At 34.0% G+C, this 26,943-nt stretch overlaps 1 protein-coding gene across 2 annotated transcripts in view; it reads left to right on the top strand.

The window, feature by feature from the left end:
• Nucleotides 1–26,943, top strand: part of LOC148951852 (uncharacterized) — a 144,932-nt gene that overhangs the window by 72,725 nt on the left and 45,264 nt on the right. For both annotated transcript variants that reach the window (XM_089089361.1, XM_089089362.1), the window contains exon 3: nucleotides 907–1,114. In XM_089089361.1, the coding sequence (XP_088945487.1) occupies nucleotides 907–1,114 (208 nt within the window). The remainder of the gene's footprint in view (nucleotides 1–906; nucleotides 1,115–26,943) is intronic.

The raw sequence follows: 26,943 nt of genomic DNA, 5'->3' as shown, positions 1-26,943 counted from the left end.
CAACCCCTGGACCTCTCTTAAGTCAAATTCAAACGTAAAAACCACGATTTTCTAAGGCGTTCTTTTGGTTGTTTCGAAAAAATTATGAATTTTTATGAAATTAACAGATTTTTATCAGTGTTGTCACGTTGAACCGGAAAATAAAATAAGCAAAACGAATTGCTGAAAGTAGATAACGTTTTTCGTCCCTTAAGATACAAATATTAATAATACAGTAATTCCTTAAGACAAGTAAGCCCTCAAAAGAAACTTGCTCATTCAGAGGAGAGAGTGTTTTCCCTACCTAGATCTCCCACATAGATTTTGAAAAATGTTTTTGTGTTTTTATTTTCATCGAAAAATACCTATCTTCAGTATATTCATTAATAAAAATCAAAAATAAATAAATTACCCCCTCCCCTGCCGAGACTTTAAAAAATGAATTAAATTTTAACCTCTTCCTGCATTGCTGTGAATTTGCACCAAGGAAAGCTATGCTTTCATGAGCTATTTATTGCCATATGTTTTTAGATTATTTTTGCTGAATTTTAGCTTATTTAGCTGTTTGTAGTTATTTTTGCAGATTTTTATTCCCGTTTTTTTTTTAAATTTAACGCCCGCTACTATCAAGAATAAACAATTCTAACTAAAATCTCATTAACTAACCGAATGGCTTGTTGTACTACAGCCATATAAAAGAAAGATAAAACACCCTAACGTGGAATCTTTTATGAGGAATTCAGAAAAATATTAAGCCCCTTCCCCTGAACAAAAAATTCAAGGTCTGCTTTTAACTTACCAAGATACATATGGATCCCCAAGTTTCCACTTAACCAATTTAAATAATGCAATTTCATTTCCACTGTCCCTGGTATAAAAAGAACGAAAATGAGGGGTATTATTTTTATTTATTGTTTTTTTTTTCAGAGGCGTGCTCAGCATATTCATAGCGCTGTTCTTTCTTTTTGGACTTATTGGAGCCGCCATAAAAGAGGCAAGAGACAGGAAACGAGACGAAAGAAAAGGAATGGTTGCCCCACTCCTTGTCAGCTCCTTAAAAACATTTGCCAGGCCTGCAGGTTTTGATGTCGATAAATTAGGAAAGAATATGTTAGACAGTACATTTCGTGAAATGGTTCGGACTTTTCTTTTATACAGTTTCACTAAAGATAGTCTTTGCCGAAAAAAAAAATTTTCAGTGCAGCATAATTTTGCTTGTAGATTTCAAACAGTTCGTGGTAACGAACTGTAAGTAAGGAGCGGCCCGGCTCAATAGTTCAAAAAACTCTAAAAACCGTACTTTTGATACCGATAGATACATCAATAGAATCAAATTTATGTGCTGATTTCAGATATATAAGTTTCATTAAGTTTAATTATATCCATCAAAAGTTACGCGCCTGAGAAAATTTGGCTTATTTTTGAAAAAAGGGGGAAACAACCCCTAAAAGTCATAGAACATGAAAATCACACCATCAGATTAAGCGTATTAGAGAACCCTACTCAAGCTCCTATCTGCAAAAATGTGGAATTTTGTATTTTTTGCCAGAAGAAAGATCACGAATGCGTTTTTTTTTTTTTTTTTTTTTTTTTTTTTCTGGGGGGATCGCATCGATCCAGTAGTCCTATAATATCTTAAGAGGGCTCATCTGAGCTGAAATTAAAAGTTCTAGTGCCCCTTTTAAATGACCAAAAAAATTGGAGGGCAACTTGGCCTCCTACCGAACTCATTTTTTCCTGAAGTCACCCAATCAAAACTTTGAGATACCAATTTTGTTCAGCATTTTCGAAAACCTTATTAATATGTCTTTGAGGATGACTTAATCCCCCAGAGTTCCCAGGGGAAGGGCTGCAAGTTATAAACTTTTCTCATTGTTTACATATAGTATTGGTAAATGGGAAGTATACAGACGTTTCAGGAGGGATTTTTTTCTGGTGGGGGGTGGGGTCGGGGAAAGATATTTCCATGGAGGATGTTTCAGTAGGGGAAGGGACTTATGAAGGGAGCGCCGGATTTCCCAGCATTATTTAAAAAACGACTAGAATCTAAATAAAAAAAGAAAAGTTTTTTCAACTGAAAGTAAGGAGCAACATTAAAACTTAAAACAAACAGAAATTATTACGTATACGAAGGGGTTCTCCCCCTAGTCAATACCTCGCCCTTTACGCAAAATTTTTTTAGAACTTTCAAAAGAGCTATCTATTCTAATTAACCGGCCTTTGTGATTCAGCGGTTTATGATTCGAACAAAATTCGAACTTTAGCGTAAAGAGCGAGGTATTGACTGGGGGTAAACTCCCTAATATACGTAATAAAAACATACAAATATAGAAGTTCGTTACGTAAGTTAATTCGTAAGTTACGTCAGAACAAAATTTCGAGAAAGCCATTTAGCCAAAACAATTAAATTAATATGCAAATTTTATTATAATTATTCATGTACGGTGAGCCAAATTCAAAGCTGCATTAATTCAAAATCGTTCAGAAATTAAATAAAAAAATAAGTTGCTTTAACTGAAAGTAAGGAGCGACATTAAAACAAAACGAACAGAAATTATTCCGTATATGAAAGGGGCTACTCCCTCCTCAACGCCTCGCTCTTTACGCTAAAGTTTGACTCTGCTACACAACTTTAATTTTTTTAAACAATAAAAAACTTTAGCGTAAAGAGCGAGGTTTGAGGAGGGGACAGCCCCTTTCATATACGGAATAATTTCTGTTCGTTTTAAGTTTTAATGTCGCTTCTTACTTTCAGTTAAAAAAACTTGTTTTTTTTATTTAATTACAGTAAGAAATTAGTTTTCCTATGTACCTTAAATTCTTATGATATTTAATAACGGCACTTAATTTTGATCAAACTTTAGTAATATAGATTTACATACACTCAAATAGATTATCGGTTTTACTAGTTTGCTTTGTAATATCCGTCTAAGCAGGAAAGAAAGTGAATTTAGTAAAATCAAAAAAATTATAACAAAGAATTTGGTAAATTATTAATAATTTTAAATGAAATCGGTGAAAATTATACAGAAATTGGTAGACACATTTAAGAAAATAGTAACATAGATTTGCGACAGGTTTAGTTAATAAACACAACTTGATTATCGATTTTATTAGTCTTGCTTTGTAATATTCGTCTAAATAGAAAAGATAGTAAATATGGTAAAATTGGTATATTTAAAACAAACAATTTGGTAAGCTTATTAAAAATCTTAAATGTAATTGGCAAATATTATAAAGAAATTGGTAGACACATTTAAGAAAACAGTAACATAGATTTACAACAGGTTTAGTGAACACACACAACTAAATTATCGATTTTATTAGTCTTGCTTTGTAATATTTGTCTAAATAGAAAAGAAAGTAAATTTGGTAAAATTAGTGAGTTTACAACAAACAATTTGGTAAGTTTATTAAAAATCTAAGATTAAATTGGTAAAAGTTATAAAGAAATTGGTAGACACATTTAAGAAAATAGTAACATAGATTTACAACAGGCTTAGTGAACACAAGTAGTAACCAAGGTACTATTTCTATAGAAGCTCTACACCTTTTCAAAGAGAGTGAGTATCCTCTCACATGGTCTTATACTTCTATAGAAGCTATAGCAATTTCAACGTTATTCTATAGAAGCTATAGGAAAACATTTCTATAGAAGCTCTACACCTTTTCAAAAAGAGAGTGAGTATCCTCTCACATGGTCTTATACTTCTATAGAAGCTATAGCAATTTCAACGTTATTCTATAGAAGCTATAGGAAGACGTTTCTATAGAAGCTTTACACCATTTCAAAGAGATTCAGAGCTCCCTCACATGACCTTCTGGATTTGCTCGGAGGTATAGCAATTTCTATGTTATTCTGGATCTGTATACACCTTTTCAAAGAGAGTGAGTATAACTTGATTGGTGGTTGGGTTTTGAATAAAAGGAATAGTTTTCACTACAATTCATATTAGTAAGAGAATTGAATTCAAAGAGAATAGTTTATTTGAGAGGATATTAGTAGAGAAAAATGAGTGGTGCATTTACATTATTGGAGATTAATGATGGAGCCGACAACAGCAGGAATGATGCACGAGTACCTAATGTAGCTGTGGAAATAACCGCTGGTTGTAGACTATGTCTTGAATGAGACACTATGTATGCTAGATACGTGATATCATTAAGCAAATTTAAACAGGATGAGCAACTATGTTTTGCTGTAAAATGGAATAGTCTCCATATAAATAAACTTCGGGCAGAAGTAGATGTCCTATCGAAATATATTGATGAGAACAAAATGCATCAGTGAATATTTTTATTGTAATTATGTTCAATAAATCTGTTTCTAAATCAATGGTATTTTTTTCTTTCGATAGTAGACTAGTATATATTTTTTAGAGTAGAAAAAAAAATTCTGCTTAGTCTAAAGTTGGTTGTGAAAGAATTAGGACTCTAAAAAATAGAAATATTCGAGAAAGCGTGAATCATGGTTAATCTAGTTCTTATTGAAAAACGTATGAGTCTAGATTACGATTTTCTAGATCTATCTATTCAAAGTAAGATATTTTCTCGGGGAATTCGTGTTGATATAATGAAAAATGATTCTGCATCATTAGACTACTGTATGAAGCTTCTACGTCGTGGTCCAAATACATTTACCCAATTTACTGATATATTGCTCACAACACGGCAAAATGATATTGTGGATATGCTTTTAAACATTAGTTTAGAAATTTAGGACTTTTTTCATTAGAAAGATAGTGCTCAAGGATAATTTACTCCTCTCTCTCTCGGTCTCTCGATCTCAGACAATTTTTGTTGTTGCTAGTTCAGTTTCATTGTGGCAGTGAGAGTGTCAACACATGACAAAATGTTCCATACATGTCCACTATGTATGTACTCACTGGGCAGCTGGTCATCATGTGAGAATTGCACAATGATTGATGAGTATGATGAAAAGTGTAGATTATACAACCCGTGTAAATTGCATAGAGGATATGCTGTACAAATTAAAGGTTGTAATTCCTGTCTTGAAGAGGTGTGTGACTCTCATCCTAGAGGTCATCTATGCTTCAATTGTCATTATGATAAATGTAAGCAGTGGGAGAGTACATATCCCGGTATGATTGGAAAGAATCCTAACCGTGATTTTAGTTTATTGCTACGAGATTGGTATCGTCATGGGTTTAGATTTTTCTGGGAGGAGGAACCAGGTCAACAATTCTACTGTTGGAACAACAAAAGAATATAGTTTCTACGTCATTGTTGTGAATACAATGGATGTTATGATTATAAACCCACTGATTTTTATTTGGCCGTGACAGAATGTGATTCAACTCTTGAGGACACTGTTTATGAAGTTGCTTCAAATAAGCAAATTGAGACATATGAATTCTATAGAATGAATGAAAATAGTATCATTGACTATACAAAGAGATATGACAAGAGTGAAGTCACACTACTGTAGGAAATGTGACCCTGACATTGCAGTACATCAGGATCAGAACACTGTGAATTCAGATAATCTATCTACACTAGTATGTGTCGACAAAGACCTAGTAGTTGATGAAATCTAAAGAGCAGAAAAGTCTTTTTATCATGCATATATTATTTTTTATTAGTAATAAATAATTTCACATACATCTTTAGAACATTTTATTATTAGACCAATAAAATCAATATTAAATAAACTTGTAAGTATTTTCTCCACTAGAAAGTCGTTCAATCGAGGTAAGTCAACGTAAATGTCGAGAAACTACTTTTAGGTGTAGCCGCGACATCTGAACATGAAAAAGAGTAGTGTATGAAAGCTACATGTCTTAGTCGTTAAATCCTGTACTCTTCGTTGATTTTGAATAATAGTTTTCCCACTGCTTTCAATAAAGTTGCTGATGTATGGTGTATAGAATTTATACGATAGGCCAAGAGGATCAAAAAACTCAATATTCTTCGCTGTTTGAAAGAAGCATAGCCAATGGCCTGTTTTCAAAGTTAATGGAATGCTATTAACAATGATTAGGGTATTATTAACACTTGGAATGTTTTCAACGAAGTCCGAAGGTGTGCAATAGGACTTGTACTGGGAAATGTATGGATCCTTACTAAATACATTGATTATTTGGTTTGTGTTCATGGTGCTAGGTCTAGTAGAACACTGCCGTCGGGTGTGATTTTCCAATAGGTTTCAAATTGACTCAGTGATATTAGCGTGATACTCTCAGTCAGAGCAGCGGCAAATGTACACTCTAAATGTACATTCCCTGTTCGTACTATACTCATATCCTGCGTGCCCGGCAAGTCCAAAACAATAACCCCCTGATTTTTTGAAAATATTGAATCGGTTATTCCATTTTCAAATAGTTGAGAGTCATGATCTAGGGATTGCATGGTCAACTCGTTCAGAGTTCTATAGGATTTTTTGTCAAATGATAGAGTGTACAGTGGAATACCATTCACTTTGCAAACAAGGCTAGATAGACCGAAAAAATTAAAATCATGGGGGGATTCAGTCCAGGATCCAACGGCACTGCCACTCTTCACAAAGGCCAAAGCCAATTTGGATGGGATTTCTCCATTGATAAATTATGAGTCGTTATATCTACTAGACCCAGTGGAAATGTGACGTTGATTGGTGATCGTATGGGGAACAAGAAGTTTAATGTTGTTGCCATTGGCTCTTAGCTTTTCTACTGCCAATGCAACAGAGCTCATAACCTGTTGTTTTGAACGTGGAGAATTGACGATGTGATCATGACATTTGTATCGGGTGCTGCAGGAAGTGTTCTTCTCAAAATGAAATTCGATGGTGCCATCTGTAACTTTATGTCAATCTTGACATTGGGGGGTAGCCATTGGGATATATTGAATATCTCATGATTTAATTTTCAACTAGATGATACTCCTGGGTCACTGCAGTAGTCAAATCACCGTCAGTGTCAACACCTGATCGATATTCATAGCCCAATGATTGTCCTCTCAACTCCTTGTATGCCTTTGGCGTCATCATCATAAATTGTATGTAGCTTGCATAGTTTGATAAATTATTGCTAGTGCTCACCAATGGTCTATTAATAAATAAATTAATTTGTTTAATTAGGCTGTGTAGAATACAATTTTCGTAGGAGAGACCATCAGCAGTAATTGAAGATGTATTATCTAACTTTTTCTTCACCACAACATTTAAATCAATAAATATTAATGAAAAATCAATAAAATAAGCTTCATTGAAAAATATTGGAAAGTTTGTATTTTCAGACAGGGTTTATTGGGGGTGAAATTGTTCATAGTAGCCATACTTGACACTGACATCAACATTTTCAGCATTGAATAGATTCAATGAGGAACTAATTGATGGATATGATTCCTTGTGGGGGAGATAAGTCATCTTAAGAGAAGAAATCCTTCTTTGACCTAACAATATTTTTCTTTTTCTTCTTCTTCTGCTTATTGGTCTTCCTTGTTTTATTCCTCAAAGTCCTTGTTGATGTCCTTTGCTTCCTTCCTGGGTGGAGACTGATGAGTGAATGACGCGAACGCATCGTTTTCAATCCCTCCCCATTTTGCCGAGATTTTAGTTGCTCACCAACGGCTCTTGCTGAAGATATAATATTTTCCTTAACACTCTCCTTGAAATTCTTGCCCGACCCCCAGTCCTGTAGTGTGGAGGCAGGAAAATTTGATGCAGCAGGTACAAGATGTTTTCTGGCAAGGGGTAGTGTAGAACAAAATAGCCTAGCAAACCAGCTACCAAGACCATAGCCAGACATTGTACTACGTCCCTTGTAGTAGTCCAAACCATTGCCTATTTGACATGGACTCGAAGCACCAGCATGACAATCAATATCAGGACAGACAAATCAAATTCTTCTATTGTTCATTTTAGGTGATTGTGCTGTCCTTGGCAGTGGGTTAAAAATGTTATGTAATCACTGCTGAGCCTTTTGAAATTTCTAGAGAATCACCTAATTCAGTTCTTAGTGTTAACTTACAGAGTTCCAGATAGGAAGTTTTTAAGGGGCTATACTGAAGATGATTTATATTTTAGTGATGAATATGCTCTTGCTTTGTTTTTCGTTCAAGAACTCGTAGGAGGGGAACATTTGAATTACCGACTCTCGATGTTTCCACAAATGAAGTGTAGAGAAATATACAAAGGTCTGTGGAGAAGGCAGGTGGGTAGTCAGCAAAAATGAAATTAGTGTTTCCGGCACTTTTACCATTGATTATATTGAGCTTAAAGCAAAGAACATCCTTTAGGTTATCATTGAAAATAACCTTTTCGCTGGCAATAGGTGAACTAATGTAGATCTTGCCCTCCTCCTTTGAATAGTTGAAATGAAAAGCTCCTTTTTTACGAGCGGAAATTCTTTTATTAATAGAACGACATAAATCATTCATACAGGTGAGTTCATTATAGGGTAATTCAATATATGGATAATCCATCCAATTGATTTTTTGAATTTGTTCTTGATCACCTGAAGGTGGTAGTGGTCAATCATAGGGTCTAATTTTTATATCATATTCACGATCCTTTCTCAGGATCTCGTAAGTATTTTTGAGAATACAGTTGGCAAGAGCCACTTCATACGCACCCTCAAAGTTGATGGCGGGGGAGAGTTTTGTCCAAAAATCAGTTGTTCTATTCAGCTCATTGCAGAAAGGATCGGAAACATTGGAAATAAATGTTACATAGAAATCATGGGGCATTGTCAATATCTTCACCATCGATCAAAGAATCAAAATCAGAGTTTTATACTAGCCACCGAACAAGTAACTGTTTCTTACCCCTGTGACTACGTGTCTTTAATATCTTTTCAATTTGATAGATTTCACTATCATTTTTAAATGTTTGAAGTTCATATTCATAAAAGCCGCCGAGAATCTCCTCATATTTGTTATCAAGCATGCGATAAGCTATGTGCTTTTTATCTAGGATATTTCTCACTTTAAAAAGTTTGGTGGCCCATAAGTAATTCCTCTTTTCATAAGCATTGGCTGTTCTATTAACTCAAATTGTATCACCAGCATTAAATTTATTTTTCTTCCTCTTGAAAACCAATTCATTGGACTAATTTTGAAGAAAGTTGTCAATTGTATCATGATCATAATGATGAACTTCCGTTTGCGTAGAGTTGGACAATGATCGATGAGGTCGTTGATTATAAATCAACATGATTTGATCTAGGTCATGAATAAAATCAGATGTATTTTTAAGTGTAAAATATCTTGAAATGTAAAGTCGAATAGTTCTTATTAATCGTTTTGCCTTTGCAGCCCTTATAGGACTATGAGGAAGATAGAGCAGTGTTTTATGTTTCTCTAGTACTTTCGAAACATGGGGATTAACAAATTCACTACCACGATCCGTTTGAATTTTTTTTATATGAATCCGGTTCAAAAATACTTTAAATGGCCTGATCAACTTAAAAAACTCTCTTTGATATCAATGGAATTGCATATAAATATAGACTAAAAACAATGATTGCAATTAGAATGTACTTGTAAGTTGTATTGTGACGTCTTTGAAGATCATCTAGAGTCAGGAGATCTGCTTGCATTATATGCAATGGGTAAAAGGCTTTAGTTTTTCGATATTGATTGGCACGAAGTCTCTGATTTCTGTACAGAGTTTAACTGGATTTATTTTGTAAATAGTATTGTCCATGTTGAGCGCGAACACCAGTGATTTTGGAAAAAGTAGTGGGGGACCTTAAGCTCCCCACCTCACCAATATTTTCATAAACATCTTTCAGATCTTCAACCATTTTGAACTTAAACACGTTGTGTAACGTCCGCTACCCTTTTGTATACTGGCTGTTGGTGGTGATGGTGGAGGTAATGGTGACATTGACTTGATGCGTCTTCGCTTTTGTCTAGCTATCAGTGGTGTGCTAGTATTTTCCAAAATTGATTTAAAATCTTCTTCTTCTTCTTCATATTTTAATGGTGTCAATGTTGTTGATAATGATGATGATGATGCATGTTCATTTAATTTTTTTAGAATTTGTCTATTGCTAATAAGACTTTTGGGGAAGTTTAATGTATTTAGAAAATTGTATAGATGAGTGTCAAATGATAATAGTCCTTTACGATTTGTAACCATGTCATAGATTAAATCAAGTAGATTATAGCTCTTGCCCTGAATTATAATCCCTTCCTCATTGCTCTCAACTTGAATATGACCACTTTCCAAGAGATAAGTTAGGAGTCGTTTACTTTGTTCACGATATGAGCGGGGCATTAGATTTCCAATTTTCAATAAAATTGAATTCAATTCCTCCTTCTTTAATTGTGTTACAGCAGCAGCAGCAGACTCTTGAGGAGATTATTCCTTTTTGGGATCAGCAGCAGCAGCAGTAGGCTTCGATCGATATGACTTGTGTTTGTTCACTTGGCGAAATGCATCTTGAAGTAAAAGTAGTTTTTTATCATCCTCAATATTCTCATTGTCAAGGAATTTACTCAGATTGTTCTCAAAGTGTTCGACGGGTGAGAGAGCTAGTTCTATTGGAGTCAATTTATAGGGTTTTTCCTTTCTCTCCTTAGAGAAAACTGTTTACAAGTCCTGCAATTATTCATAGTAAAAGTTTGAAAAACCTACTGCCCGCCTGAAGAAGTCGTTTCCTTTGTAAATTCTTTCCTTCCTTTTTAGAGGCCAATGTACGTACAATGGAACGATGTTGCTTCGCCTGTTGCTTAACTACTTCTGGCAGTTGAACATTACCCTCGGTCAAATTTAAACAAAGTTCAGATATTAGATTAATGAAATCATTGTCAAGACCGTGTTTGAGTATTGCTTTCCTAAGCGGAGGTTTTGAAGTGCTTAGAACTGAAAAAAAATGTCTATTTTCATGTAGTTTCTTCAGTGTTATGATAACGACTAATAGGTCTTTTTAGTGTTCAAAGGGAGGTATACTGTAATTTCATTGTCGAAAATATCTGTGACTACACGCAGATCCTCGGGTGTATTTTGATTAAGATCCAATAGGATATGACCGTGGGGTTTATTAGTTGCCTGATTGTATGCTGAGAGCAGAAATTTAGTGGTACCTGGATAGATTTGTTTATTGAGCGTTATTAGCGAGCTAGAATCACGAACAACTCTCCAGATGATATAGTAGGTACAGTTCAAAGCAAGTGTTCGCGTACATTTGCTCTGACGAAAGAGATTATGTAGAACCAAAGTAACGGAAATCTGTTCATGATGAGAGCGAACGGTGAACAATTGCAGCATTTGCTGGGACTATTGTTCAATGGATTCAGCCAGATCATCAATGATCAGCCAAGAGTTGGATTCAATAATACTGAAAACATCAAGTCCCTGTAGGAATTGTATCTGCACCAGTCCCATGGTGACAATTGCTTTTATTTTATTGTATGACTCCTGCCAAATACTATAGCAATAGTATATTTTTTCGGCTTTTCCGCAAACTTTTTATCGCAATATACAATTATTTTAGTTGAGAGTATTGTTTTGCCCAATATTGAGGGCCCACACAGAAACGATCTGAATGACGTTTTAAATTGATACATGTTCCCTTCAACAGTTCACCTGGACAACTAACTGTAGACCCTAATTGTCTAATGACTAAATAATTTCCCTACTACTACTCTGTTCTTCAAGAATAAGAAGACGAATAAAGAATCATATTTTCTTTTATTATATACATAAAAAAGTAACAATACATTGAAAAAAAGCACATTAAAAATGAAAAAATACACTTTTTTTTTCTTAAATTTATTTATAAAAAAAAATACAACATTTACATGGGCACAGAGAAAAAACATTTGAATACTTTTTGTTTATTTATAGAGAAAAAAAATACAACATTAAATTAGAGAGCACTTGAAAAAATATCACTTTTTTTGAATGAAACATTTACAAAAAAAAAACCTGCTCTAAGTAACAAAAAGATAACTTTGATATTGTGGCGGTGCGCCCCCCCCCCACTGGCGGCGGCCGCCCTCCCCCTGGGCCGCGAGCCCCCCCCCCCCCGCCGCGAGGCCCCCCCCCAAAAGGTTTTTAGGAAATAATTTACATGACTTTATTTAAACCGAGACTTTCCCTATGGGTAACACATTCGGCCCAGTCGAAGTTAAATAGTGTCCAAGGGGAAGGGTAGTCACACCATCTTGACAAACATAGACCATGTCGGAAATGGTACTCATGGCTATTTTTTCTACATTTACAGTAAAGTTCCTGTATTTGAGAGAACGAATTACCAGCAATTTGGCTCGTGGAATTGCATTTTTAGTAGTACAATTCCTATACATGTCCACTTTGAAATTCTTATTCACATAGCGCGTGGGTACTCTTTTGCAACGATTTTTAAATTTCTTATCGTGTGTTTGTATAAAGTACACATTCGGACCTACAAACATACCACGGGAAATCATGTCGCGTCCTGGTTACGATTTAAAAAATAAAATCTGATTGTGCGCCCGAAGTTTTACTATCACAGGGTAAAGACCACCCCAATTTGTGTAGTCCATTCGTGAACTGATAATTTCACCGTGCGCCAAATCATCAATTAGATTTGAGGTTTTTACTTTTAACAGTAGAGAATCCGTGTCCCCATAGCAGACCTCTACTTGCCCCTTTTCAGGCCACTGTACCCTAGCCACATTGTAGTAGAATTCCAACATGAGCTTTTTAGGGATCTCAAAGATTGCACTGCCTGCAGCAATATTTTTATTAAAGACAATGCGTCTTTTTTTCCTATTCAAAATAACCATGTCCGGGCCACTGATTGTGAAGGAAGTGTAATTTGGATCGGCATTAATTTAAGCACATTTTTCGGGATCGGTCACAGCGTCACAATGATTCCTATTACAAACAATCACACATTTTACCGAAATTCGAATTCAAAGTCAGTTAATATATGTCTTTTTCGGCCTTTGTCTGCGCTGCAGAGTGTTTGCTGACAAAAGTGTCAACAAACATTTTCAAATAGGGTTTTTGACTAAACTGGAGTACTCGGTGAACCTTTGTGACTTAGAAACCGTTGTTGCACATCCATTTTAAAGCTATATGATGTAACAACTATGTTTTTTTTCGTAAGAAGGTCAGCGATGAGTTTTTGTTTTGAAGGTGTCAAATGAAATCCATCCATCTCGACTAAACGCCTATTGCGAGGGCCCAATGAGTCCTTAGTCGCAGGTCTATTGAGGCATGGGAAAACAAAGTCCTTTACTGACTCGTGAAGCTCAACTGGTATCTCCCAATCAATTTCAAAAACCATCCAACCGGGCCATTCTCCTCAACACTGTCAATGTTGGGGAAATGGGGAGCTTGATGGTCATTGAGCCATTTAGAGTCACCGCAAGGTAGCGGATAATGGGACATGGCTTAGGGGTAGAGAGACTTCATGTCAAGGAAAACTGCATCCGATGTTGTCCCCGTCTTCTCTCCTATTGGATCAGTTTACAAGATACGATCCCCGTGAAAAACAAACCCCCCCCTCCGGGAACTTTCACGGCCCCGCTGATGAGCCATGTCAGTGAGTCTCTCAATTTTTTAACAACGAATTTTTATTATAATGTCCATAACTAGATGAGGCGAAGAAAAATAATATCCCAAATCAAGATTAAACTCCTCATAGATTTTGTCCGTATTTTTACACATAATGTCTAACAGAGTTAACACGTCACTCGACAAATACAGCTTGCAGTAGTCAGCCGTTTTTACACCCTCCCTCTGCCCAAACTTTTTTAGCAAAACTGTATTCCTCGAGGGTGCAACTACGATCGTGAAGACTGTCGTAAAATGATTCAATTGGAGGAATAGTTTCCTCGGCGAATCTCGACATGGAACAATAATAGTCATAAGTATATATGTAATTGACCTCTAAGAACTCATACGAATCATTTGGAAATTGTTGCTTCAGAAGAGGTAAAGCGTTGCAGCTGTCATCTTTTGTATGCACCCAAATTGATTTTCTCACTAATTTGGGGAAAAAACCTTGGTAATCTAAACACCGAATTTAAGGCGTGTACTAAATGCTGGCCTCAACAAATTTCCAAATCAATTCCAAAACAGGCACCTTTTTCAATGAGTTAGGTCTGAGTTTGAACGTCTAGCTGTCTACCACCTTTGCACCATCTATTGTTACATTTATTTGAAGATGCGCAAATGCTGGTAGCACATACTTTAGATCGTAGTTTGCATTATGTATAAAAACTGGTAGAAAAAGTTGCTGTTTAATTTTTAAATTACACGACTTGTCAGCTCAACCTCAAAAGTTACTTTTCCCTGTTAAATCGGGATTAATAAGGCGGTTGTGATCCTGCACCGAGTCTTTTTCGGCAACGGCACTCCTACTTAAACCGAAAATTGTCCCCTTTTCTAACGCCGGTTGCTCTTTATCTGACAATGTCATTGGGTAGTTGGTGTGACGTAATCGTGAAAGCGCCCCGTTTGCTGTTTTTATTAAAGATACCAATAACTGTTCCATGCTGCCCTCCTCGTCCATAGCCAAAAAAACTCTTCCAAGAGTATGTTATTGTTGTACTCACAAAGAGCCTCCGCATAGGACCACGCAACTAGTTTGTGTTCCTTGACTATATTTGGCCTTAATGTGTCCAATACCTCAACCGGTCTTGTTTCAAAATCTAAAGACTCTTTATCAGATTGTAGAAGGGACTTTTGGAAATTTTTATATTGTAAAGTGTCTTTGCCTTCTGCCATCATGTCAATTATTTGAGTGCCATGAATTGTGCAAGGCCCCATGTGTTCTGAGACTGTTCTTTCAATTTTAAATGAGGACAGGCATATGGTGCAATAGAAACGGTCCCCATATTTTTCGCCTTGGGATAGGAGTCGACTGAGTGCTGTACCGGGGAAAAATTACCATAAGCGTTTACATCTTTAGGAAGCTCATAAATAATCCATACCCAATTTCTAACGATTTCCATCGTCGGTATCCTGACTGAATACAAAACCCCTTTTTTATTTGGTTTTTTATCCCATCAACAAATTCTGTGTCCTACCGGAGAACGACCCCCCCCCCCCAAAGATTTTACTTTTCGTTATAGAATATTCGTAATTATTTAAATGAACACGGCTACTGTACCTCAAAAAAGTAAAAATTTAATTTATGGAAATTTTTACCCCCGTTACGTGCAAGATCGTCGAGAATTTTCATTGTTGACTATTTTTTTAATGTTTTATGGGCTGCTGTTAAAAATGCATACTTAAAACATTGCAGCCCCGTGTCAAATTTGAAACCTTGAACCCCTCCCGTAGCCGACAAATCTGGGTGGCATTTTATTTTGTTACCCCGTCCTCCCCTTAAAATAAAGTTTTTTTAAATCTACTGAGATTCATATCCATGTGTTCAATGTATAAAATTGTGGACCCACTTCCTCTCTCATTAAACGTGTCCAAAGTCGAAATTAGTTTATTCACCCAGTTGAAAAAGTTGTCTTCGAATTCGTTTAGACCTGTGTAAAGTCTGGTTGCCAGTTTAAAAATGAAAATAAAAAATAGCCCCGGATGTCCCCTTTTGTAAATACACTTTTTGATTCACCGTTGCGTTAAGGCCCCCTTGACCCCCCCCCATTTCTGACTCTGAATCTCAATTTGTTCTCGAAATATGTCGATATAGCTATGGAGAACAATAACAGGGTGAGTTAAAAGAATTCCCGCGTCTTCCTCGGGAGGGTTAAAATCTACCCTATATGTTTGCTGGTGACTCAGAGCAGACTATAACAAATAAAATTCACGCAATTCCGGGGACATAGCACTATTTTCATGTCCTGCACCTATTTGTACAGGATCTAATTCACTAATAGTAAAGTTATCGTTAAAAGTGTCCCCGGAAAAATTAGTCCCGACAATTTGCATAAAATTGTCCTGGTAGTCAGCTGTAAAACGAAACTCCAGGGGGATACCAAACAGCGGACCGTCACTAACATTATCATCCGGTGGGAGGTGATAATTATACATGAAATTTTTAAATCCCGGACCAGGGAATTCAGACGTTTTCAAACAGTCCTTCTGAAACTAGAAAATGAATGGATTAAGTTTTTTTTTCTTTGACGAAAGTTTTATCACAATTATAACACACTTTTTCTTTTTTTCTTTTTTTTATAAAACAATGTATAATAAATTACAAATTTTGTTAATAACACACTGACACACACACACTGACACACACACACACAAACACACACACACACACACACACACGCACACACACACACACACACACACACACACACACACACACACACACACACACACACACACACACATACATACAAAAACATCGCAACGTTTTTCTAATAGCAATAAAATAAAATAAAAAAAAGTCAACCAAATATTTGTCTTGCTACCCCATTAAAAAAAAACTTGATTCTTTTTCCTACAAATCTAGCCATCCGTAAGAAATAGCGATCAGACTAGAAGCAGATTCCTTTTCCTACAAATCTACCCCCCCCCTGTTTTACCCCACCCCTACACACCCTTTTTTTTATTCAACAATTACCCCCCCCCCTTTAGTAAAAACACACACGCGCATACAAGTAGCTGATTATAAATTGTTAGCCGAACAAACGATGATCGTTTAATTTTGCTTAAATTAAGACTTCAAATGAAATATGGACAAAAAAAATTTCACGAGAAGTTCCTTATTTCATTGAAGAATACACGGAGCAAAGACAGGTTTTTCATATGCTAAGTTTTGTTACACCTTGAAGGAATCTGCATTTGATTAGGCTAAGAGGCGCGTGCTGACCCAGTTTTTTTCTTAACTTTAGTACATGAACGCCATCTCTGAGTCGAATGTAAAAGTTAAATTATCAGCAACTTGTTTAAAAAGTGAATTTGTAAAACGAAATTGTGAGTGCTCTCTAAAATTGAAAGCTATCTGATAAATGGTGCTTACCATATAAGTTGCAGTTAGCTCGTTACAAAGTGACCGTGGTGCATAGCGAATAACGCTTTCTCTCATCGAATTCTGTGCAGAGTTGACACTGTCATGAGAGGGCCCTGGTTGGTCCAGAGAACTTGCAGCTTGCATTGATGTGTTATCACCCCATCTTGGTCTCTTTTCGGGGGAGGGTGATTGCAAGAATCCACCTCAACATCCTTAAAAAAGACGAAAAAATTTAGTAATAAGCCCTCTTTTACAGATAAATTGCCCTCTAAAGTTTATTCTGATGTTTGTATAAATTTATAAATAATTAAAAATATTTTAAAATAAAATTTTTTATTTTTTTGTGTTTGGAGGGAAGGGAAGGGAAGGAGGGGAGGGAGATTTCAAAAACATCTCTCCATAATATACATTGACCTATAAAGTCAATTTTGATGTTTGTAGTGCTCTATGTCTTACATCTTTACAGATATTTAAAAAGCTTCTGAAGTAGAATTTTGGAAAATTGTTAGTTTGGAGGGACGGGGGATTTTAAAACCCTCTTCCCGTGATATAATGTGACCTAGAAAGTCGATTCTGAAACTTTTAGCGCTCAATCTATTAGTTCTTTAGAATGCCTGCTACTTTTTACAAATCAGTATTTTTATGCTCAAATGTTCCTTCGCGTACATACGAATATCATGATACTAAACCCACAAAATTTGAAATAAAAAAAAAATTAAAAAATGTAATTAGCTAGCTCAATTATTACTTATTCAGAATATTAACGAATGGTATTGGACCCTCAATTACTTTTTATCAAACACAAAAAAGATGACAATTATATGCAAGGTTTTTATAATTTATATACCTAAATTAAGAAATACATAAAATCACAGAACAAAAAAAGGAAGAAAAAGATTCCTGGACATAGCCTAAACTAAAAAATTATTAATTATATAAGTAATTCACCCTCTAGCCTATATCTCACCCTATACGCTTATTTTTTTTTAGCACTTTCAAAAGATGTATCTATTATAATTAACCGGCCTTTGTTATTAAATAGTTAGTGATTTTAACAAGATTATAAATTTAGAGTATAGAGCGAAGTATTTACTAGTGGGTAAACCCCTTAATACATGTGATAAAAAAATATAAATATATAAGTTTCGTTATGTAAGTTAATTCGTAAGTTAATTCATAACTCAATTTTGAGAAAGCCATTTTTAGCCACCAAATTTGTAAACATGCTCTTCTTAATCAGATAGTGAGAAAACATCCCTATACAGGTAGAAGAACGTAGTGATTTTATTATTTTATTGGTGAAACTACACGTCCTGTGTTAACATTAACACATTTTTTCAGGTTTAAAGTATGAAAACGATTTGATTATTTTTATATCGAAACTGACTGGCCCTGTTTTTGAATATTTACCGAAATTTGATGAAAAAAAAAACAGGGACTTTTTAATTAGAATAGGAAGCTTTTTTTGAAAGCGGTAACATCTTTAGTGTAAAGAGCAAGATATTGAGGAGAGGGGCGTCCTTTCATATCTGCCGAAACTAATATGCAAATTATATTTTAATTTTTCGTATACAATGAACCAAAATCAAAGTGAATCTACCTCTCTCTTTTTTGAATATTTACTAAAATTGAAACACATGGACTGTTTAATATTTAAAAGAAGGAAGCTTTTTAAAAGAGGTAACAACATGGTGAAAACAAAAGTGTAGGGAAGGAATTTCTTCCTTAACTTAATGGAGAGACAATTTTTTTTTATTATAATAATGAGAAAATATTACTCACCAGAATATGCTTAGAATATTAAATATCTACGTAAATGATCTCAAAAATACCTATACTGATAGGTTGAATGGACTATTCAATCTGTTGAAAATCCTAATCTGAAAGCTGAATATATACAAAAAATAATTGAATATATTAACAGCTAAACAAGACGCTCTGGTTTTCTAACACGGGTTTATCCCTAAAAAAGACCTGTATACCGTGAATTAGAAATCCGGTAAATTGTGTCAGAAAAACTTGTCCTTCATAACACGTTATGTAACAAGTACAAGATGGAACATAGTATAACGCACTGTGAGGGAGCTCTGAATCTCCTTGAAAAGGTGAAGAGCTTCTATAGAAACGTCTTCCTATAGCTTCTATAAAATAACGTTGAAATTGCTATAGGTTCTATAGAAGTATAAGACCATGTGAGAGGATACTCACTCTCTTTGAAAAGGTGTAGAGCTTCTATAGAAATAGTACCTTGGTTACTACTAACACACACAACTAAATTATCGATTTTATTAGTCTTGCTTTGTAATATTTGTCTAAATAGAAAAGATAGTAAATTTGTAAAATTAGTGAGTTTACAACAAACAATTTGGTAAGTTTATTAAAAATCTAAGATTAAATTGGTAAAAGTTATAAAGAAATTGGTAGACACATTTAAGAAAACAGTAACATAGATTTACAACAGGTTTAGTGAATACACACAACTAGATTATCGATTTTATTAGTCTTGCTTTGTAATATTTGTCTAAATAGAAAAGAAAGTAAATTTGGTAAAATTAGTGAGTTTACAACAAACAATTTGGTAAGTTTATTAAAAATCTAAGATTAAATTGGTAAAAGTTATAAAGAAATTGGTAGACACATTTAAGAAAATAGTAACATAGATTTACAACAGGTTTAGTGAACACACACAATTAAATTATCGATTTTATTAGTCTTGCTTTGTAATATTTGTCTAAATAGAAAAAAAAGTGAATTTGGTAAAATTAGTGAGTTTACAACAAACAATTTAGTAAGTTTATTAAAAATCTAAGATTAAATTGGTAAAAGTTATAAAGAAATTGGTAGACACATTTAAGAAAACAGTAACATAGATTTACAACAGGTTTAGTGAATACACACAACTAGATTATCGATTTTATTAGTCTTGCTTTGTAATATTTGTCTAAATAGAAAAGAAAGTAAATTTGGTAAAATTAGTGAGTTTACAACAAACAATTTTGTAAGTTTATTAAATATCTAAGATTAAATTGGCAAAAGTTTTAAAGAAATTGGTAGACACATTTAAGAAAACAGTAACATAGATTTACAACAGGTTTAGTGAATACACACAACTAGATTATCGATTTTATTAGTCTTGCTTTGTAATATTTGTCTAAATAGAAAAGAGAGTAAATTTGGTAAAATTAGTGATTTTACAACAAACAATTTGGTAAGTTTATTAAAAATCTAAGATTAAATTGGTAAAAGTTATAAAGAAATTGGTAGACACATTTAAGAAAACAGTAACATAGATTTACAACAGGTTTAGTGAATACACACAACTAGTTTATCGATTTTATTAGTCTTCCCTTGTAATTTCCGTCTAAACAGAAAAGAAAGCAAATTTGGTAAAATTGGTAAAATTACAAAAAACAATCTGGTAGGTTTATTAAAAACCTTAAATGAAATTTGTAAAAACTATAAAGAAATTGGTAGACACATTTAAGAAAATAGTAACATAGATTTACAACAGGTTTAGTGAACACACACAACTAAATTATCGTTTTTATTAGTCTTGCTTTGTAATAGTTGTCTAAATAGAAAAGAAAGTAAATTTGGTAAAATTAGTGAGTTTACAACAAACAATTTGGTAAGTTTATCAAAAATCTAAGATTAAATTGGTAAAAGTTATAAAGAAATTGGTAGACACATTTAAGAAAACAGTAACATAGATTTACAACAGGTTTAGTGAATACACACAACTAGATTATCGATTTTATTAGTCTTGCTTTGTAATATTTGTCTAAATAGAAAAAAAAGTGAATTTGGTAAAATTAGTTAGTTTACAACAAACAATTTGGTAAGTTTATTAAAAATCTAAGATTAAATTGGTAAAAGTTATAAAGAAATTGGTAGACACATTTAAGACAACAGTAACTTAGATTTACAACAGGTTTAGTGAATACACACAACTAGTTTATCGATTTTATTAGTCTTCCCTTGTAATTTCCGTCTAAACAGAAAAGAAAGCAAATTTGGTAAAATTGGTAAAATTACAACAAACAATCTGGTAGGTTTATTAAAAACCTTAAATGAAATCGGTAAAAACTATAAAGAAATTGGTAGACACATTTAAGAAAATAGTAACATAGATTTACAACAGGTTTAGTGAACACACACAACTAAATTATCGTTTTTATTAGTCTTGCTTTGTAATATTTGTCTAAATAGAAAAGAAAGTAAATTTGGTAAAATTAGTGAGTTTACAACAAACAATTTGGTAAGTTTATCAAAAATCTAAGATTAAATTGGTAAAAGTTATAAAGAAATTGGTAAACACATTTAAGAAAATAGTAACATAGATTTACAACAGGTTTAGTGAATACACACAACTAGATTATCGATTTTATTAGTCTTTCTTTGTAATATTTGTCTAAATAGAAAAGAGAGTAAATTTGGTAAAATTAGTGAGTTTACAACAAACAATTTGGTAAGTTTATTAAAAATCTAAGATTAAATTGGTAAAAGTTATAAAGAAATTGGTAGACACATTTAAGAAAACAGTAACATAGATTTACAACAGGTTTAGTGAATACACACAACTAGTTTATCGATTTTATTAGTCTTCCCTTGTAATTTCCGTCTAAACAGAAAAGAAAGCAAATTTGGTAAAATTGGTAAAATTACAAAAAACAATCTGGTAGGTTTATTAAAAACCTTAAATGAAATCGGTAAAAACTATAAAGATTTTGGTAGACACATTTAAGAAAATAGTAACATAGATTTACAACAGGTTTAGTGAATACACACAACTAGATTATTGATTTTATTAGTCTTGCCTTGTAATATTTGTCTAAGCAGAAAAGAAAGTAAATTTGGTAGAATTGGTAATTTTACAATAAAAATCTTAAATGAAATTGGTAAAAACTATAAAGAAATTGGTAAACATATTTAAAAAAATAGTAACATAGATTTTCCATAAAGAAAGAAAAACATAGATTTCCAACAGGTTTAGTGAATACACACAACTAGATTATCGATTTTATTAGTCTTGTTTTGTAATATTCGTCTAAACAGAAAAGAAACTAAATTTGGTAAAATTGCTAATTTTACAATAAAGAATTGGTAAGTTTATTAAAAATCTTAAATGAAATTGGTAGAATATACTGAGAGACAAAGACACATTTAAGAAAATAAAAATGTATCTTAAAAAGGTATCAAATACTTAGCATATACTATTAGGCCTACTTAGAAAATTCAGAAAAATCTATTGATTGGCAAAAGCTACTTCAATAATATCATCACAATCATCATCACATCAATATAAGGAGCTTTGCTTAGTTAAAAAGAAGTATTTGCTCCTGATAATTTAAACTTATTTCCGTTTATATTTAAGCTTTACGACTATGAGAAAAAACAAATACAAATAATCATCTGTGAGAGATGAATCTGCTAAAATACTCATTACCCTCGTTTCAAGGTACTTTATTATTTTTGAAAGAGGATAATAACATGCAGGGTGGTAATACTCATTGTCCTCGAAAATCACCCTCGTGTCTTGGATTTTTAAATTATTTTTATATTTTTTCGTACCTTTTTCGTTTTTGTCAAACGTTAAAAATACTTATTACCTACTCTTGGAATTTAGTGACACGCAACTTCTAACACAGCTATTGCTTTTATTGATAAATTAAAGGATGAAGTTATCAAAGTAATATACGAGCTTTTGAACAAGAATCCCCATTTTATCCCTATAAAACTCTCAACAAAAAGATTTAGAATAGCTTCTCGGTACTTATGGCAGCGCGCCTTCCATCAAGTGGATGACGCGCAGGATTTGGGATCCTTTGTCCGAAGGACGGGGACTTGATTTCTGGCATGACCAGTTGTTTGTTTTAGGACGGGGGTCAGTGGCGTGACTCTGTAAGCTCAACCAGAGACAACCCAGCTCTAAATGGGTACCGGGCAAAAATTGGGGAAGGCAAGCAGGAAGGGTGTGCGATAGCAGAGGATGGCTGGCCCCCATCCCCCCATTGCACTTCCTGGCTGAAGGGCTTTGAGATGAAGATCAGCACCCCCGGTTTGAACTTTAAGAGTCCAGTGCCGTATCCTTTACCTTACTTATGTCTTATAGCCACCACACCCAAGAAGTGAAGTTAGGTTAATCCTAATGAAACAGTTCTTACTTAGTAATATGCAGAATAAGTGTACCTAAAACAGTTTGCATGCAGATCCACTATACTTTACCCCTATCAGCCCAAGTTATGTTTTTCAATGCATTATGCATCCGTAACGTTTTGCTTTTTGCGGTTTTATTTTTCCGGTTTTTGTTTCGTCACAGTTGATTCAATTTACTAGTACACGGTTTGAAACAAGAGAGACGCATTGCGAAAATAGCTGGAAATTATATAATTTGGGCTATATATTTGCACATTAGGGGGGCTAGGGGTAAATTACAGCAGTTTGTATGCAAAATGTGTTAGCTACAATTATTCTGCGTATTATGAAGTAAGAACTGTTTCATTAGGATTAACCTAACTTCACTTCTTGGGTGTGGTGGCTATAAGACATAAGTGCCAACTTTTCTCCCAATTTGATGGAAAGGTTAAATAATTGACCCCCCCCCAATCTCATTTTTACCACGTACTGCATAAAGTTTATTTTATTACTTTTTTGCACGCTATTTTTGTACGCTGTATCCACAGTTTATAGAATTATCCAGTAAGTTTATCGCAGATAATTTCTGGTCTTCATTCTCGGTACGAACAAAAAGCTCCTCCCACTTCTTTCTGCATTAGCGGGTTAGTCTGTTTCCGATTGTTTCCAACAAAGTGCATTATTCGTAATAGCGGGTTTCCACTTGTTTCCGATTAGATCACAGTATGACTTGTCTACCCGTGAAAAGATCTGATGCCGCCTATGTTTCTATCTGCAAAAACGTTCTCTTGCGCACTCGCACCTTGGTCCGGGTTTTTATAATGGGTGAGATAGGGAAAGATCATACTGGATAATTATATAAACTGTGGCTGTATCTTACTAACCTCTTTTAATTTCTATATTTATCAGTCTGTGCATGAAGCATTTCGTTATAAATGTTTGAGGTTTTGTCTCTCACTAAATCAATTTTATTGCTTTCGTATCAAGGTTCTCAATAAATTTATAAATCAACGCTTTCGCACTGAAGATTCGTACTAAAGCAGTGTTACAAAGGGGAAACGGTTATTCGAACCTATAAGCTTAGTTTGTTGTGGGCAAGACCATCCGTAAAAAAAATCACAACACACACCATAAAAAAAAAAAAAAAAAAAAAACACTGGAAGAACCATAAACAATATGCTAAATCATATAATGCTTACGAAATAAAGGAGAATATACACTAGATTACAAAAAAAGAAGAAAAAAATGAAAGCAAGAACTTTAACAGCTAGGAACGTTCCTAAAAACAATTTTCACAAGAAGAGGTTTATATTTTATTCCCCACATATAAGAAGCAGTATTTGGCTCTCCTAAACCTTATGATAGTCTTTCTAAAAAAAATTGCTTGCATTTGAGAGAATAAATCTTTCTGCTCTTAAGTTTTTACCAAAGAAGTGTTATAAAATAGTCCAGTATATCTAGTATTGGTTAATTATTCAAAAAAGTGTTAGAAATAGCATTTCAATAAGAGAAAAGGTTTTAATAATATAAATTCATTGGCTTCAGGCCCTTAAAGTATTGAGGTTTACCTCTGATGACTAAAAGCCAACTGTTTTCTCAGCTCGCCAAAAGGGGCTGCATGAAGGGCAATTTCCACCGCGCTAGCTTGAAACCACCATCTTTTTCAAATATTTAATTTCATAAGATATATTATATGACCTTTTCCAGTTTAGTGTTCAAAATAAGTACTCAAAGGTATGAAAACGCTGGTTGTGCCTCTCCCTCCCAAGTACTTAGGTGTACTCGGTAATATGAATTGTTCATCCTTTGGATATAGAGCAAAATTCACTGAATTCATTCACACTGACACATAAAACGATTGAGCCAGCATTATACAAATATCTACCAGTAGGCTTTATTTTTCCGTTAATTACTATTCATAATACATAAATCAATTACTTTGGTGGCAATATACTTGTTAACCTTGTGACATACATGACTACTAATAACGATTTGAGCTAAAGATATACAAAACATATGTATCATCGATGGAGGTTGTTGAACAATCCTACAATTAGTAAGTATTGAATGAATGAATGAACTTTATTTCCAAATAAAAATACATAATGTCACTAGCGGAGTAATAAACGGAAAGAGAACCATAGCATCAAATAAGAAACGCGAAAATAGTAGTAGAAATGACCCTATTGATCCGAGCGGGACTCCTAATATGGGCATAGAGTCCCTAGGGAGATGGTTTTCTCACTGAGAATGAAAAACAGGATTTTTCTCACTTGAAAAAACAGGAATTTTCTCACTTTTATGGATTTTTCTTGGACGGTTATGTGTGTTGGTCAATTTATTTGATGTTTTTCATGGATGTCAACATCAATTTATGTCTGTTTTATGGTTTTTGTCTGTGAGAATGAAAAAAACAACGACGAGTACATCAATTTATGGATGTTTTATGGTTTTTGTCAGTGAGAATGGAAAAACAGGATTTTTCTCACTTTGATGGATGTTTTCTGGATTATTGAGTCTAACGGGGACAGGGTCAATGACCTCTTTTTCCAAGGTCGATTTATTTGTTGTTGTTTTGGCTAAGTGCATGCTCGGGGCGAATGTTATGATCCAGAAATAGGAGACAGTATTTGTTGTTCTTTTTTTGGCCAAGTGCATGCTAGGGGCAAATGTTAAGAGTTTCCAGGAATAGGAAACAGTAAGATCACGTGTTTCCTTCTCAGCCAATCAACGAGTTGGTTATATCTCCTTTCTCAGCCAATCAGAGGCTTGCTTACATATGGTTTTCCCCGTTACATAACAATTCGCCCATGAGATTTCGTATATAACGGACATGCATTGTGATTAAATTATCAGAAAGTATTGTGACACAATGGATATAACACTAAATATTATTGATGAGGTTGAAGCCTTGACAGCCATAATCAGCAATGTGAGTACATTTTTAATTTTTATTTTCAAAATAAAATTATTTTCCTTGGTCACCCTCCAGTATATCTAATGACTGTCATACTGTTTTGTAATGACCTGAAGAACCAACATTTAAGAATCAAAAAGTGACACTGCTATGTAAAATTGGCCATCATGAGCCAGTCTTCTCTTTACTAACCTTTCTAACACCTTTTCTTCTAATTCTTAAAACCCAACTGTCTTGAAAACTAATCACTTTGATGTAAAGCTTCGATGACACATTGAACTAAGCAGATGTAAACAATCTGAATCTTCGATAAAAGTTGAGGAACAATCCAACACTTGATAAATACTGTTCTTTATTGACATGAAGAACCAACATTGAAGAAACAAAAAGTGACCTTACTAGGATAACTTGGCCATCATGAGCCAGTCTTCCCTTTGGTAACCTTTCTAACATCTTTTACTTCTAGCTCTTAAAGCCGAACAGTCTTAAAGATAATAACTTTGATGTCAAGCTTTGATGAAATATTGAACTAAGCGGATGTAAAGCAGCTGAACCTTCGATAGAAGATGAGGAACGATCCTACACTTGATAAATATTGCTTTGTAATGAAATGAAGAACTAACATCTTAGAATCAAAAAGTGACCTTGCATTGAAAACTTGGCCATCATGAACCAGTCTTCCCTTTGGTAACCTTTCTAACACCTTTTAATTCTAATTCTTAATGCCAAACCGTCTTAAAGCTAATCACTTTGATGTCAAGCTTCGATGACACATTAAATTAAGCAGATGTAAAGAATCTGAATCTTCAATAGAAGTTGAGGAACAACCCAAAACCTGATCAATACTTCTTAGTAAAGACATGAAGAACCCATATTGTAGAATCAAAAAGTGACCTTGCTAAGAAATCTTGGCCATCATGAGCCAGTCTTGCCTTTGGTAACTTTTCTAACACCTCATACTTCTAATTCTTAAAGCAGAACGGTCTTAAAGCTAATACTTTTGATGTCAAGATTCGATGACACATTGAACAAAGCAGATGTAAAGCATCTGAA

Source organism: Artemia sp. Qi Xiang Cuo, chromosome 5, assembly GCF_049724085.1.
Source record: "Artemia sp. Qi Xiang Cuo chromosome 5, ASM4972408v1, whole genome shotgun sequence".
NCBI lineage: Eukaryota > Metazoa > Arthropoda > Branchiopoda > Anostraca > Artemiidae > Artemia > Artemia sp. Qi Xiang Cuo.
The sequence above is the reverse complement of the archived record's forward strand: the minus strand, read 5'-3'. Positions and strand labels throughout refer to the sequence as shown.